The sequence below is a fragment of the Bos javanicus genome, chromosome 10, assembly GCF_032452875.1.
Source record: "Bos javanicus breed banteng chromosome 10, ARS-OSU_banteng_1.0, whole genome shotgun sequence".
NCBI classification, from domain to species: domain Eukaryota; kingdom Metazoa; phylum Chordata; class Mammalia; order Artiodactyla; family Bovidae; genus Bos; species Bos javanicus.
This window is the reverse complement of record NC_083877.1, coordinates 58,646,119-58,660,279: the sequence shown is the minus strand read 5'-3', so window position 1 is coordinate 58,660,279 and position 14,161 is coordinate 58,646,119. Positions and strand designations below refer to the sequence as shown.

Sequence of the window (14,161 nt, the reverse complement as noted above, 5' to 3'; positions counted from 1 at the left end):
GAACTTCCTTCTTAATATCCCATTCAGTGGTACTAGGCAAGTCAAGTCAACATATCTGAAATGGAATCCTGATTTTTCCCCATCCGAAAGATGTTCCACCCACCTCATCTTTTATACAGCACATATTTACCTGATAATAGTGTGGGTTTGCCATCCTGGTTTGCCTGGAACTATCTGAGTTTTACCATAAAAATCCCACAACATGGGGATAAATTTATGCACTATTAAAACAGATATATAAACACTATAACAATAGTATTTAAACTGGTAGCAAATGGGCCAATTTGACCCCAGTTAGCGTATTAAGTGCTACTCGCTTATTGATGCTACCCATGTTCTTCTTTTTGATATTCTTGCAAACACCAATATATACTTAGGGCACGAAGTGTCTGTGGCCCCTCATTATTTACAGCACCCCTGCCTGGGGAACTGTGCACACTTTACCTACAGATGATCAGATGCCCTCCCCCCGCCCCCCCCAGCTGCTCAGGCAGAAGCCCAGCAGCCCTGGTGCCTGACATCTCCCCCACCCAAAGTTCTGCAGCCCCAACCACTTCAGAACTAAGCTGAATTGAAAAGTTGGGCCATAATCTCAGCACAGTTGTAATGACAACAGATATCAAACTTTCTGAAGAGAAAAGACCTGGCATATTATTCAAAGAAAAAGCTTTCTGGGGTCCAGTTGGGTCTCTTCAAGAGGTACAGGAAGTTCTGGAAGGATCTGAAGAGCAGCGAGGGAAGGAGATGGGGACAAACACGTCCTATTCCTGTGGGGAGCTCAGCCCTTAACAACAAAATCGAGCGGCTCAGAGGCAATTATAGAGAACACAGAGACTCCAACCAGAGAAGAGCCTGTGAGGACAGGACCAGGGAAGAACGGGGAGAGCAGAGATGGAGCTGGGCACAGGCAGAAGGCTGTTTGTGTCCTCAGTGTGAAGGAAGCACCTGACAGTTTGAGGGTCAGTAAGGTCACATTCCTGTAAGGTGCAGACTGGTCAGATGGCACGTGCTGTGACAAGGATCCTGTTTCAGGAATTGCCTGTGAGGCTCCTGGGCATTATTCTGGGGATCTGAGTATCTACTGTCTATGAGCTGTTTCTGTCCTGGTCATCTGATCCTTTCTCAGGTGCTTCATTCTTCCCTCCAGGTCTAGTCTTGCACCTCCATCACCTGACCTAGACCTTAGGGGGAGAAAATTAGATGAATCCACTCCAACCTGCTTCAGCATTTCCCCATACTGAAGGGAAAAGCCCTCTGTCCTGGGAGCTTCTTACCTCCTCTCCTCCCTCCAGTCTGCAGCATATTGGAATTACCTGGAGGGCTCTAAACACCATCAATGCCTGGGTCCCCCCATCAAGAGACTATAAAAGTTGGGATGTGACCTGGGCATTGGGATGTTGAACAGCCCCCTGGGCGACTTTGATGTAAAGCCAAGACAAGAAGCACTGCTCTAGACCCCGGGCTGCAGGTGTCATCCTTTTGGATAAATATCCTGTGGGTCCCTTCACCGGTATCTGAGGGACAGGCAGATGCTGACTTGAGGAGGGCTAGAAGGCAACTTGCTGCCCTGGGAGATCAAAGAGCAGGAGGTAGTGTCCCAGTCCCCCAAGCTCAATAGTCATCTGTTCCAGGACAATTTTGAGACTGAAAATTGGCTGCAAAAATGAGTGAAGTAATGATTCTGAAAATGAGAACATGTCAAATTCATTTAAATTTGGCTAAGCAGAGCTCAATACACCAAGAGGAGTAGAACCTAAGAGCACCTATATTCTCACCATTAGAGCAGTGAGTCTCAAACTGGAGTGTGCCTCAGAATGACCTGGAGGCCTCATGGACAAAGATCCCTGGGCCCCGACCCCAGATTTTCTCATTTAGAGTGTCAGGGAGGGACCAAGGATGGAAAGCCAGATGTGTCTACTGCTGGTCAGGGGACCACAGTCTGAGAACCACTGTACTGGGGTGTTTGACTTTAACCCAGTGAAATGACATTTCCACCCAAAATGACATTTCCGCTGAAGCTGTATAAACATGTTTAGTTATATAAACATGGTCTGTCTTAGTTACTATTAAGACTCTTACAACAGCAAACTGAATGAAATGGGAAAACACCCAGGCAACGATTGAGGAATTAGTTTGGTTCAAAATAACATTCTTGGATAGGTAGAAATATTTGAAAGGATAACATCTTTTTCTCCCCTCCTCCCTTCTTTCAAGTATTTGGTTCAAAGTATTCAGGCTTTGTGTTTACCATGGTATTTTCGGAAATGATGTATAATATGGCATGAAAAAAAGCCAATGTAGTTTCCAGAAATGCTTCACTTATTTCTGGGCAATAGTCTATGTATCTGAAGAAACAATTCTAATAAATAAGTGAAATACCCTGGTCAGTCTTAGTTTCTGAGTAAATCTTTGTCAGGGATTATAAATATAAAATCTCATTAATGAGACATTCTGGCAGTTAGCTTTGCTAAATTCTAGCAAAGTAGCTGAACATCTATGATATGTGCTTTATTTTAAATGCTTCATTTTCTATGATCAGTCAGTAAGAAAACTAATATTTCACAAAGCTAGTTCTTTAGTTGATCCATATTTTGTTAACACTGAAGTGAACTCAGTCTACCAGTTATCTGGAAAATGTAATGGAGCAGGAGAATACCATTGCTTTTACCGGCACACTGACAGTCACTTTAGGACAGCAGCATTCTGTAAAGAGAAGAACGCCTTCTTCGTCTGCTGTCTACCCTCCTGTTGGCATTAGAAACACATCAGCAAATTGATGCAATCAGAATTCCGCTCCCTCAGGTATTTGTTTTTTTATTACTATTTGTTCATTTGTTTTCATGCTTACTTCTACAGTTAAGACCAAAATCTTAGGGAAGTATAAAAGATAACACCTCTCCTTCAAGTGTTTTGTCAAAACCAAATCCTCTGTATTCTAAGTTTCCACATTCCCTGCTCAGAGATATTTTGAATAATTTCCAGTCTTTCCAGAATTCATTATATATGCCTCAGGTTTCAAGCAAAACCCAATTATTCTGTTTGTCTCAAGTGTTAGATTTTTAACCTGGTAATCACTCATCTTTATTTAAGTAGTAAAGACATTGGAAACAAAGATGGCAAAATATCAAAATGAGTTTGCTTTTTAATAGGAAATATCCCAACCTTGATTTTTAAAGTATTTCTCCAATTATTGAGACTTACTTGCTAATAATAAGGGTTTCCTCTCCACATACCCAGACTCTCATGAATTCTCCATACATCTTGTTGTAGTAATTGCAGGCACTGCCGATCCCCATCCAGAGGAACCTGCAGTGGGAAATGAGGGGCCCAATTCCCAGAAAGTAGCTGGGACCTAGGAAAGTCATCAGATCATAATCAGTATTTCAGCACTACTCAAAAGAGCAATTGTTTAAGATACTGTTGTTCTTGTTCCTATAAATCCAAATGTCCTTTTATATCTTCTGATCTATATGGGTGAGTCACACACACAAAATAATTAAAACAACACAAGTTAATTAACATGAGGCTCTTCACAGCTCTACAAGTAAAAAGTAGTCCACACCACACCAATTCCTTATGGTCTCAATCATTTCAGTCTGAATGGACTGGTTTAAGAAGAGAATCTTAAGCTAAACCTCATTAGACAAAATAAACCTGTGCACATGAATGTTCATAGCAGCCTTGTTCACAATAGCCCCAAAATGAAGACACCCCAAATGTCTATTAGCAGTAGAATAGGTGACTAAACAGTGAGGTGTTCATGTAACTGCATACTATATGAACTGCAGCTGCATGCCACAACCTGAATGAAACCTACAGGCAAAAATGTAAGGAAAAAACCAAGACAGAAGAATAAGGAATATAGGATTCCTATTGCTAAAACATGCAAGAGCAGGTAATACTGAAGGATATTGTTTAGAATATGAAATTAGGTGAAAAATCTATCAGAAAGCAGGGGAGTGATCATTATAGAATAGAAGGCTATTTACTTCTGGGGGTGACAGAGGGTATAACTGGAAAGGCACAAGAGGAGTTTCTGGGATCCTGCTAGCATCCTCCTTTTCATTCTGATCTGTGATCACATGTTTATTTGCGCATTTTATGTAGAACAGATTTTTAACAGGCAAAAGGAAACTGTGTCACCATACCTTTTTCCCCAGCGCTCCCATAAAGAATGTGGTGCACAGGGCAGAGACAGGGTCTGGGGGAGAGGGCCCACGTGCAAGGTTAGACATCACCCTGTAACCTTGGGGAAGGGAGAGCTGCCAGGCGCCAGGTAACAGTAGTCTTGTCAGAGATCAGAGAACTGGCGCAGTTTCTCCAAATTGAAGCTTGCACATCACCAAGTGGGAATGATTCCTCTCCAACCCTCACGGCCCTCCCTGGCACTATGTCCTCTGCCTATGTGGGTTACCTCTCACACTCCTGGACCCCCTTCCCCATGACCTGATAATACGGGGCCTCTCAGTAAATGTGAGTTGAGGAAGCTTCAATTTGAGTCCCAGCTTCATCGTCTACTAGCCATGGACATCTGGCCTCTTTATGTCTCAGCTTTTTCATCTGCAAAGTAGGGATCAACACACTTACCTCACCAGAGTGCCCAGAGGTTCACAGGAGAAAGTGGGTGTGAAACTGCTTTCAAAATTTTTAAACTGAGGGATTGGCTCACTGTACCTTCTCAACTCTTTGGCTCCACTGACCCCGAGATTCTCCATATGCATAAAACTCAGAGCCCAGAGAGCTGATGATTGGAGGGATCTGGCCTAGAGGGTTCTAGAACTAGAGAGTTCTAACCAGACCTCACCTTTCCCCAGGGAAAGCATGGAACTATTCAACAGAAGCTCCCTAGTAGCAAAATGAACATCCATCTGGGATTTAGGACTTCCTGGTGGTCCCCCTGCTCCCCCTATTCCCACTTGCCTTCCAGCTGAGATGCTGGCAAGCCCTTTCTCTTCTGGGGCTTTAACCCCTCACCTATGAACAGAAGAGATTGGCTCCACAGTTACTCATACCGCCTGGACCAGGCAGAGGCTGTCTCTGGTGCTCAATTTCCCTTTCTTTCAAATGAAGGGGTTGGGCTCCATTCTGTGGCTCTCAACCCTGAGTGCTCAGGAAAACCACCTGGGAAATGAAAAGTCCACGTGAGGACCCACCTCAGGCAGGGCTGAGAATGACAGCACTGTGTGATAGTGTCACAGACTGTCGGCGTGTGACAGCCTGATATCCCCAGCCCAGAGGTGGTAGACAGAGGAGCTGCCCCTTTCTGGCTCCTGGTCCAGAGCTTCAGGGATGCTCATTCTGTGCTTGCCTCCCCCCACCTCCCCAAAGGTCCAAGGCAGTTCTACCATCACCTGCAACGCAAACCTCTGGGGCGACTTGTTAAAAACAGCCCCTCCCTCCCCTCTACCATTCATGGACCCTGACTTGGGTGCCCACTGGGGGAAGAGAATCCAGTGAGAAAGGGGCAGTGACGGAGAAGGGGTTCATTGAGCTAAAGACCATGGAACAGTCTTCCTTCAGACCCCTATCAGGGAGTAGAGAAGAAAACCAACTAAGCATTCCATTACATTGGGCATTTAAAGTAACCTAAAATACCAGGCTGAATCAAACAGAGAGACAGGCCGTTCTCTCAAAAATGATAAAGAAACCAGACCCAGGGCATTTTGCAGCAGCCCTACACTCCCACTTTCCATCACTGTGCAAAGAGGCCCACACTTGAAAGTGTGTAATGAGTATGCTCTTGAAATAAAGCCTTATCAAGTATCTTATGGGACTGGAGACAGATGCTTGCTGTGAGGAATTTTCCCTGAAAATTAAAAAGCAATCTGATATTTCTGAGAATTCTGAGTTAGTATGACAGTGTAGAGTGATGGTGTTTCTACTGGAATTATCTGGATAACTATATTATGCTCTACTTTTGATTGGTCCACAGAGCTTGTTGAAGATGTTTTTAGGTTTTCAAGGCAATGATAGTGGTCCCCCATTTTTCTTCCACTATCCAGGATCCATCCAGCTCTTATGTTGGCATCAACATCACCACCTTATCCAAGAATAAAAGAAAATAAAGAATGGGATAAAGAGAAGGAATAAGTTTGAGAAGGGAGAGGGCAGAGGACATGGCTGAGGCAAAGTGGGAATGAGACAGAAAGGGGGACAGAAGGCATTCCAGAGACATTTTCACCTTCAGAGCAAAATTGGAACGAATTTGAATCAAAAGAAAAATAAGTTCCTGGAATTTTACTTTGCTGTCCCCATCTTAAACTTATTTTAAAGGATACTTGTGCCAAGTCTATTTTACCAAAGTAAAGTATAGCCTGGAAGAGATTATCTGAGGTATTGTTTTAATGTTGTCATTAAACATGTGCAGATAATTGGCTAAACATTTTTTCACCTGAGTCCTCATTTGCTTACATGCTGTGGACTTCAGCCAGCTCCCCAGGTTTACTCTTTGTCGTTTTGTAGAATCTCCTTTACCCTCGTGGATCAAAAGCCCAAGGAAACAATCTCTTTAGATACAGAAATAGACGACTGCCTTACCTGGTATTGAGGATGTGTCCTCATAATTCCAAACCAAGAGAAGAAATCCAGTGAGCAGCAGGATTGCAATGCTGGCAATAGGCACAACTTCGGACACCATGCTGGTGACGTTGTAATGCCTTGGGTTCAGCACTTCCAAAAGCATTTTGTTTTACTTGATCTCAGGGGAAGTAATTTAAAGTCCTGTGGAGATCAGAAGAGTGGAAAAATTAGAAAATCCCCCAAATGTACATTTAGGACTCCTGTTGCTTCAGAGGATGCTGTACTGTAGAGATTGGCGCTTTGTTTTATAATATGATTGGACACTTAGACAAGACAAATTTATAGTCACGAGTCAAAACAAGCAAGCCCAAGAGAGATCTTTTGGCTTGAAGTGCAGCATTTCTGACCTTGGTAGAGTCTCAGGTTCGTTTAGACGCTTGGTCTGATAGAACCTTATCACCTTGCCCTTGAGTGGGTAGAGTGACTGAGTTCTCAATTAAGAGCCATATTTCATACCAAAATACATGAAAATGCAGCTCATTCCAGAGGTGGAGTCATTCTGTGACTTCATCAGCAGTTTCTGTTTAGGCAATATTTTTCCCCCCGAAGCCAAATACATTTTTTAAAGCACAATCCCCAACTACCTTGCTTGCTTGGGATTACTTCCCCCAGAGGGTAGGCTTCTCCAGTCAGAAGGTATTTCTCAGGCATCACTGAGGCATTCTCAGAGCCTCCCATAAATTGTCTATTGAATTCAACAGGACAATCTTTTCCTATTGGCTTTAATAAAGCTTGAAAACCTCTTGCACCATGTGCTGGTTGAAGCAGTACACATTGGACTATGACAGAGGTGGTAGGATAGAAGAAGAGGAGAGAAAGAATAAAAAGAGAGGAGGAAAAAGAGAAGTGGGGAAGCAGGAAGAAAAGAGATGGCTTGGTTGATACCACCAGCAGTAGGCTCGGATGCCACCCAGCCACCAAGCTCTCCACAGCAGCTAATCTCCTGTACAGGATAATTTTCAGTTTGATTTTCTGGTTCTGATGTGGTTTTCTCTTTCCTTTTTCCTCTTGGAGAGCATTTTTTTTTTCTGCTTTATTGAGTTGTAATTGACATACAGCAGTATATAATTTTAAGGTGTACAATATAATGATTCGACTTACATGCATCCTGGAATGATTATAAAATGAGTTTAGTGCTGATCTATCATCTTATACAGATACAACACTGAAGAAATAGAAAAATAATAGTTTTCCTTGTGATGAGAACACTTTGGATTTAGTCTCTCAATAATTCATATATAAGATGCACAGTGTCGGTTATCTTTATCATATTGTCTTTATCTTTCCTAGTACTTATTTACCTAGTACTTATTACTGGAAAGTGAAAGTCACTCAGTCGTGTTCGACTCGTTGCAACCCCATGGACTATACAGTCCATGGAATTCTCCAGGTCAGAATACTGGAGTGGGTAGCCTTTCCCTTCTCCAGGGGATCTTCCCAACCCAGGGATTGAACCCAGGTCTTCCGCATTGCAGAAGGATTTTTTGCCAGCTGAGCCGCAAGGGAAGCACTTATTTATCTTATTACTGGAAGTTTGTACCTTTTGACCACCTTCATTTAATTCCCTTCCCCGCCCCCCCCACCAGCTTCCACCCTTTGCCTCTGGCAACCACATATTTGATTTCCTTTTCTATGAGTTTGTTTTTGAGGTTTAATTGAAGTACACCACCATTTTGGTTCTTGGTACACATGGCATAGTGATTTGGTATTTCTATACATTTCAAAATAATCACCATGATAAGTCTAGTGGTTATCTGTCACCACAGAAAGATATTATGTAATTATTACTGTGTTCCAACACTGTAAAGTTCATACCCATGACTAGCTTATTTTGTGACTAAAAGTTTGTACCTCTTAATCTCCTTCAACTATTTCCCTCCCCCAAACCCCTCCCCTCTGGCAACCCCTATTTGTTCTTTGTATTTATGACTTTGTTCACTTATGGTTGTTCATTTGTTTTGGTTTTTAGGTTCCACATATAAGTGAAATCATATATAGTATTTGCCTTTCTCTGTCAGACTTAGTTCATTTAGCATAATACCCTTTAGGTCCATCTATGTTGATACAAATCGTAATATTTCACTCCTCTTTATGTCTGAGTAATGTTTCATTTTATATACACTCCCCACATCATCTTTATCCATTCATCTGTTAATGAGCTCTTAGATTGCTTCCATATCTTGGTTATTGTGAATAATTCAGCAAAAAAATAGGGGTTCCTGTATCTTTTTGAATTAGTGTTTTCATTTTTTCCCATAAACACCCAGAAGTGGAATTGCCGGATCATAGATAGTTCTATTTTTAATTTTTTGAGGAAGCTTTGTACTTTTTTCCAGAGTGGCTATAGCAATCAACATTCCCACCAATAGTGCACAAGTGTTCCCTTTTCCCCACATCCCCACCAAAACTTATTTGTTCTCTCTTTGATAATAGCTATTCTGACTGGTATAAAGTGATATCTCATTGTGATTTTGATTTGCATTTCCCTGGATAATTAGTGATGTTGAACATGTTTTTATGTGACTGTTGGCCATCTGTGTATCTTTGGGAAAATGTCTATTCAAGTCTTCTGCCCATTTTTAAATTGGGTTGTTTTTTTTGATATTGAAAAGAGTTCATTATATATTTTGGACATTAACACTGTTGGACATATCATCCTCTCCCATTTAGTAGATGATCATTTTGTTTTGTTGATAGTTTCCTTAGCTGTACAAAAGATTTTTTCACTGTATTCCCATTTATTTTATTTTGTTTTCCTTGCCTGAGGAGACATATCCCCTAAAATATTGCTAAAACTGGTGTCAAAATCTGTATTTTCTTCTAAAAGTTTCTGGTCTTACATTGACGTCTTTAATCTAGTTTTAATTTTCTTTCGTATATGGTCTGAGTGGTCTAGTTTGATTCTTTTGTGTGTAGCTGTCCAGTTTTCTCAGTACCATTTATTGAAGAGGTTGTCTTTTCCTCATTGTTGTAGATTACATGCCCATATCAGAAATGAGTCATTTCTGCATTTTCCACTCTGTTCCTTTGATCCATGTGTCTGATTTTGTGCCAGAAGTATACTATTTGGATGATTATAGCTTTGTTTCAAATCATGGAGTGTGATACCTCCTGTTCTTCTTTCTTATGATAGTCTTGGCTAATGGGGGTCTTTTTTGTTTCCATACAAATTTTAGAATTACTCATTTAGTTCTTTCAAGAATGTTATCTTTTGATAGGTATTTTATTGAATCTGTAGATTGCCTTGGGTAGTACAATCATTTAACAATATTAGTTCTTCCAGTCCATGAGAACAGTATATCGTTCCATCTGTTTGTGTCATCTTCAATTTCTTTCATCAGTGTCTTTATAGTTTTCCAAGTATAGGTCTTTTACCTCCTTGATTAGATTTATTCCAAGGTACTTTATTCTTTTTGATGTTATTGTGAATGGGATTATTTTTAAAATTTTCTCTAGTAGTGTGCCTTTTATTGTATAAAAATGCAATATTATTAAATATTAATATTAATAAATATTAATGTATAGAAAGATTTCTGCATGTTAATTTTGTCTCCTGCAACTTCATTGAATTCACTGATGAGTTCTAGTAAATTTTCTGGGTGTGTCTTTGGGATTTTCTATGTGTATTATCAAGTCATTAGCAAACAGTGACAGTCTTACTTCTTCCATTCTAATGTAGATTCCATTTGTATCTTTTCCTTCTCTGTTGGCTGTGGCTAGGACTTCCAAAACTATGTTGAATAAAAGTGGTAAGAGTGGGCATCCTTGCTCCTGAACTTAAAGAATATTTCGGCTTTTCAACATTGAGTATGATGTTAATTGTGGGCTTGTTATATATGGCTTTAGTGTGTTATGTTCCCTCTATTCTCACTTTGTTGAGAGTTTTTTTTTTTTAATCAAAGATGGATATCGTATTTTGTCAAAAGATTTTCTGCATCTATTGAGATGATCTTATGATTTTTATTCTTCAGTTTGGTAATGTGGTGAATCACATGGACTGATTTGCAGATATGAAACCATCTTTGCATCCCTGGTATAAATCCCACTTATTTATGATGTATGATCCTTTTAATGTATTGTCAAGTTTGGCTTTCCAATATTTTGTTGAAGATTTTTGCATCTATGTTCATCAGTGATATTGGTCTGTAATATTCTTTTTGTGTGTTATCTTTATCTGGTTTTGGTATCAGGGTGATGCTGGCCTTGTAGAATTAGTTTGGAAGTATTTCTTCCTCCGAAAAGTTTTGGAATAGTTTGAAAAGACTGTTAGATTATCTTGTGTTTGGTAGGATTCACCTATGAAGCCATCTGGTCCTGGACTTTTGTTGGGAGGTTTTTGTTTTTGTATTAGTGATTCAATTTCATAGCTAGTAATTGGTCTGTTTATATTTTCTATTTCTTATTGATTCAGTCTTGAGAGGTTGTAGACTTCTAAGAATTTGTCATTTTCCTCTAGATTGTCTACCTTATAGGCATATAACTGTTAGTAATCTTTTATGATCCTATGTATTTCTGTGGTGTCAGTTGTAACTTTTTATGGTTTTATTGATTTGGGTCCTCTTTTTTTTCCTTGATGTACGGCTAAATGTTTTCCAATCTTATCTTTTCAAAGAACTAGCGCTTAGTTTCACTGATCTTTTCTTTTTAAGTTTCTCTTTCATTTCTGCTCTTACCTTTATGATTTGCTTTCATTTTCATTTGTCTCCAGATATTTAAATTTCCTCTTTGATTTCTGTAGTGATCCATTGGCTGTTTAGTATATTGTTTAGCTTCTATGTGTTTTTGTAGTTGGGTTCTAGGCTCATAACTTTGTAGCTGGAAAAGATGCATGATTTTATTTCAGTCTTCTTAAATTTACTGAGATTTGTTTTGTAGCATAGGATGTGATCTATCCTGAAGAATGATTTACATGCACATGCATCACTTTTCGATAGACCATTCTATACATCTATTAATTTATTCTGGTGTAATATGTCATTTAAAGCCAATATTTCCTTATCCATTTTCTGTCTAGATGGTCTGTCCTTTGATGTAAGAGGGGTGTTAAAGTCCACTACGATTTTTGTATTACTGTCAATTTCTCTCTTTATGTCTGTTAATATTTCTCTTTATGTATTTAGGTGAGAAATAGATTTAAGGGTCTAGATCTGATAGATAGAGTGCCTGATGAACTATGGATGGAGGTGCATGACATTGTACAGGAGACAGGGATCAAGACCGTCCCCGTGGAAAAGAAATGCAAAAAAGCAAAATGGCTGTCTGGGGAGGGCTTACAAATAGCTGTGAAAAGAAGAGAAGCAAAAAGCAAAGGAGAAAAGGAAAGATATAAGCATCTGAATGCAGAGTTCCAAAGAATACAAGGAGAGATAAGAAAGCCTTCCTCAGCGATCAATGCAAAGAAATAGAGGAAAACAACAGAATGGGAAAGACCAGAGATCTCTTCAAGAAAATTAGAGATACCAAGGGAACATTTCATGCAAAGATGTGCTCGATAAAGACAGAAATGATATGGACCTAACAGAAGCAGAAGATATTAAGAAGAGGTGGCAAGAATACATAGAAGAACTGTACAAAAAAGAGCTTCACGACCAAGATAATCACGACATCCTGGAATGTGAAGTCAAGTGGGCCTTAGAAAGCATCACTACGAACAAAGCTAGTGGAGGTGATGGAATTTCAGTTGAGCTATTTCAAATCCTGAAAGATGATGCTGTGAAAGTGCTGCACTCAATATGCCAGCAAATTTGGAAAACTCAGCAGTGGCCACAGAACTGGAAAAGGTCAGCTTTCATTCCAATCCCAAAGAAAGGCAATGCCAAAGAATGCTCAAACTACCACACAATTGCACTCATCTCACATGCTAGTATACGTGAACCATGAACTTCCATATGTTCAAGCTGGTTTTAGAAAAGGCAGAGGAACCAGAGATCAAATTGCCAACATCTGCTGGATCATTGAAAAAGCAAGAGAGTTCCAGAAAAACATCTATTTCTGCTTTACTGACTATGCCAAAGCCTTTGACTGTGTGGATCACAATAAACTGTGGGAAATTCTGAAAGAGATAGGAATACCAGACCACCTGACCTGCCTCTTAAGAAACCTATATGCAGGTCAGGAAGCAACAGTTAGGACTGGACATGAAACAACAGACTGGTTCCAAATAGGAAAAGGAGTACGTCAAGGCTGTATATTGTCACCCTGCTTATTTAACTTATATGCAGAGTACATCATGAGAAACGCTGGGCTGAAAGAAGCACAAGCTGGAATCAAGATTGCCGGGAGAAATATCAATAACCTCAGATATGCAGATGACACCACCCTTATGGCAGAAAGTGAAGAGGAACTAAAGAGCCTCTTGATGAAAGTGAAAGAGGAGAGTGAAAAAGTTGGCTTAAAGCTCAACTTTCAGAAAACGAAGATCATGGCATCTGGTCCCAGCACTTCATGGCAAATAGATAGGGAAACAGTGGAAACAGTGTCAGACTTTATTTTGGTGGGCTCCAAAATCACTGCAGATGGTGACTGCAGCCATGGAATTAAAAGACACTTACTCCTTGGAAGGAAAGTTATGACCAACCTAGATAGCTTATTGAAAACCAAAGACATTACTTTGCCAACAAAGGTCTGTCTAGTCAAGGCTATGGTTTTTCCAGTGGTCATGTTGGATGTGAGAGTTGGACTGTGAAGAAAGCTGAGCACCGAAGAATTGATCCTTTGAACTGTGGTGTTGGAGAAGACTCTTGAGAGTCCCTTGGACTGCAAGGAGATCCAACCAGTCCATTCTGAAGGAGATCAGCCCTGGGATTTCTTTGGAGGGAATGATGGTAAAGCTGAAACTCCAGTACTTTGGCCACCTCATGTGAAGAGTTGACTCTTTGGAAAAGACTCTAATGCTGGGAAGGATTGGGGGCAGGAGGAGAAGGGGACGACAGGGGATGAGATGGCTGGATGGCATCACCAACGTGATGAATGTGAGTTTGAGTGAACTCCGGGAGTTGGTGATGGACAGGGAGGCCTGGCGTGCTGCGATTCATTGGGTCACAAAGAGTCGGACATGACTGAGTGACTGAACTGAACTGATGATGGGTGCATATATGACTATAATTGTTAAACTTCTTGCTGGATTGAGCCCTTGATCTTTATGTAGCATTTTTTTTTTTTTTGTCTCTTGTAACAGTATTTAAAGTCTATTCTGTCTGATATAAGCACTGGCGTCCTGGCTTTATTCTTTCCTATTTGCATGGAATATACTTTTCTATCCCCTCACTTTGTATGTCTTTAGATCTGAAATGAGTTTCTTATAGGCAGCATATATATGGGTCTTGTTTTCATATCTATTCATCCATTCTATGTCTTTTGATTGGCGCAGTTACTCCACTTACATTTAAAGTAATTATTTACTCCCTGGTGATCCAGTTGTTGATTCCATGTTTCCAATGCAAGGGTCACAGGTTCAGTCCCTGATCAGGGAACTACATGTGATCAAATCCTGCATATCATGTAGCACAGGCCCCAAAAAACAGATTAAAAAAAAATTCATTGTTATATATTTATTGCTATTTTGTTAATTCTCTTTTGTTTG

The 14,161-nt window shown here is 40.2% G+C and overlaps 1 protein-coding gene across 1 annotated transcript in view; it reads right to left on the bottom strand.

Moving 5' to 3' along the window:
* LOC133254657 (aromatase) overlaps positions 1-6,897 on the bottom strand; it is a 34,544-nt gene extending 27,647 nt beyond the window's left edge. The window contains exons 1-2 of the mRNA XM_061428770.1: positions 6,538-6,897; positions 3,202-3,352 (exon numbers count right to left, since the gene is read on the bottom strand). Of these exons, the coding sequence (XP_061284754.1) occupies positions 3,202-3,352; positions 6,538-6,682 (296 nt within the window). The 5' untranslated portion in view covers positions 6,683-6,897. The remainder of the gene's footprint in view (positions 1-3,201; positions 3,353-6,537) is intronic.
* Between the last annotated feature and the right edge of the window lie 7,264 nt (positions 6,898-14,161).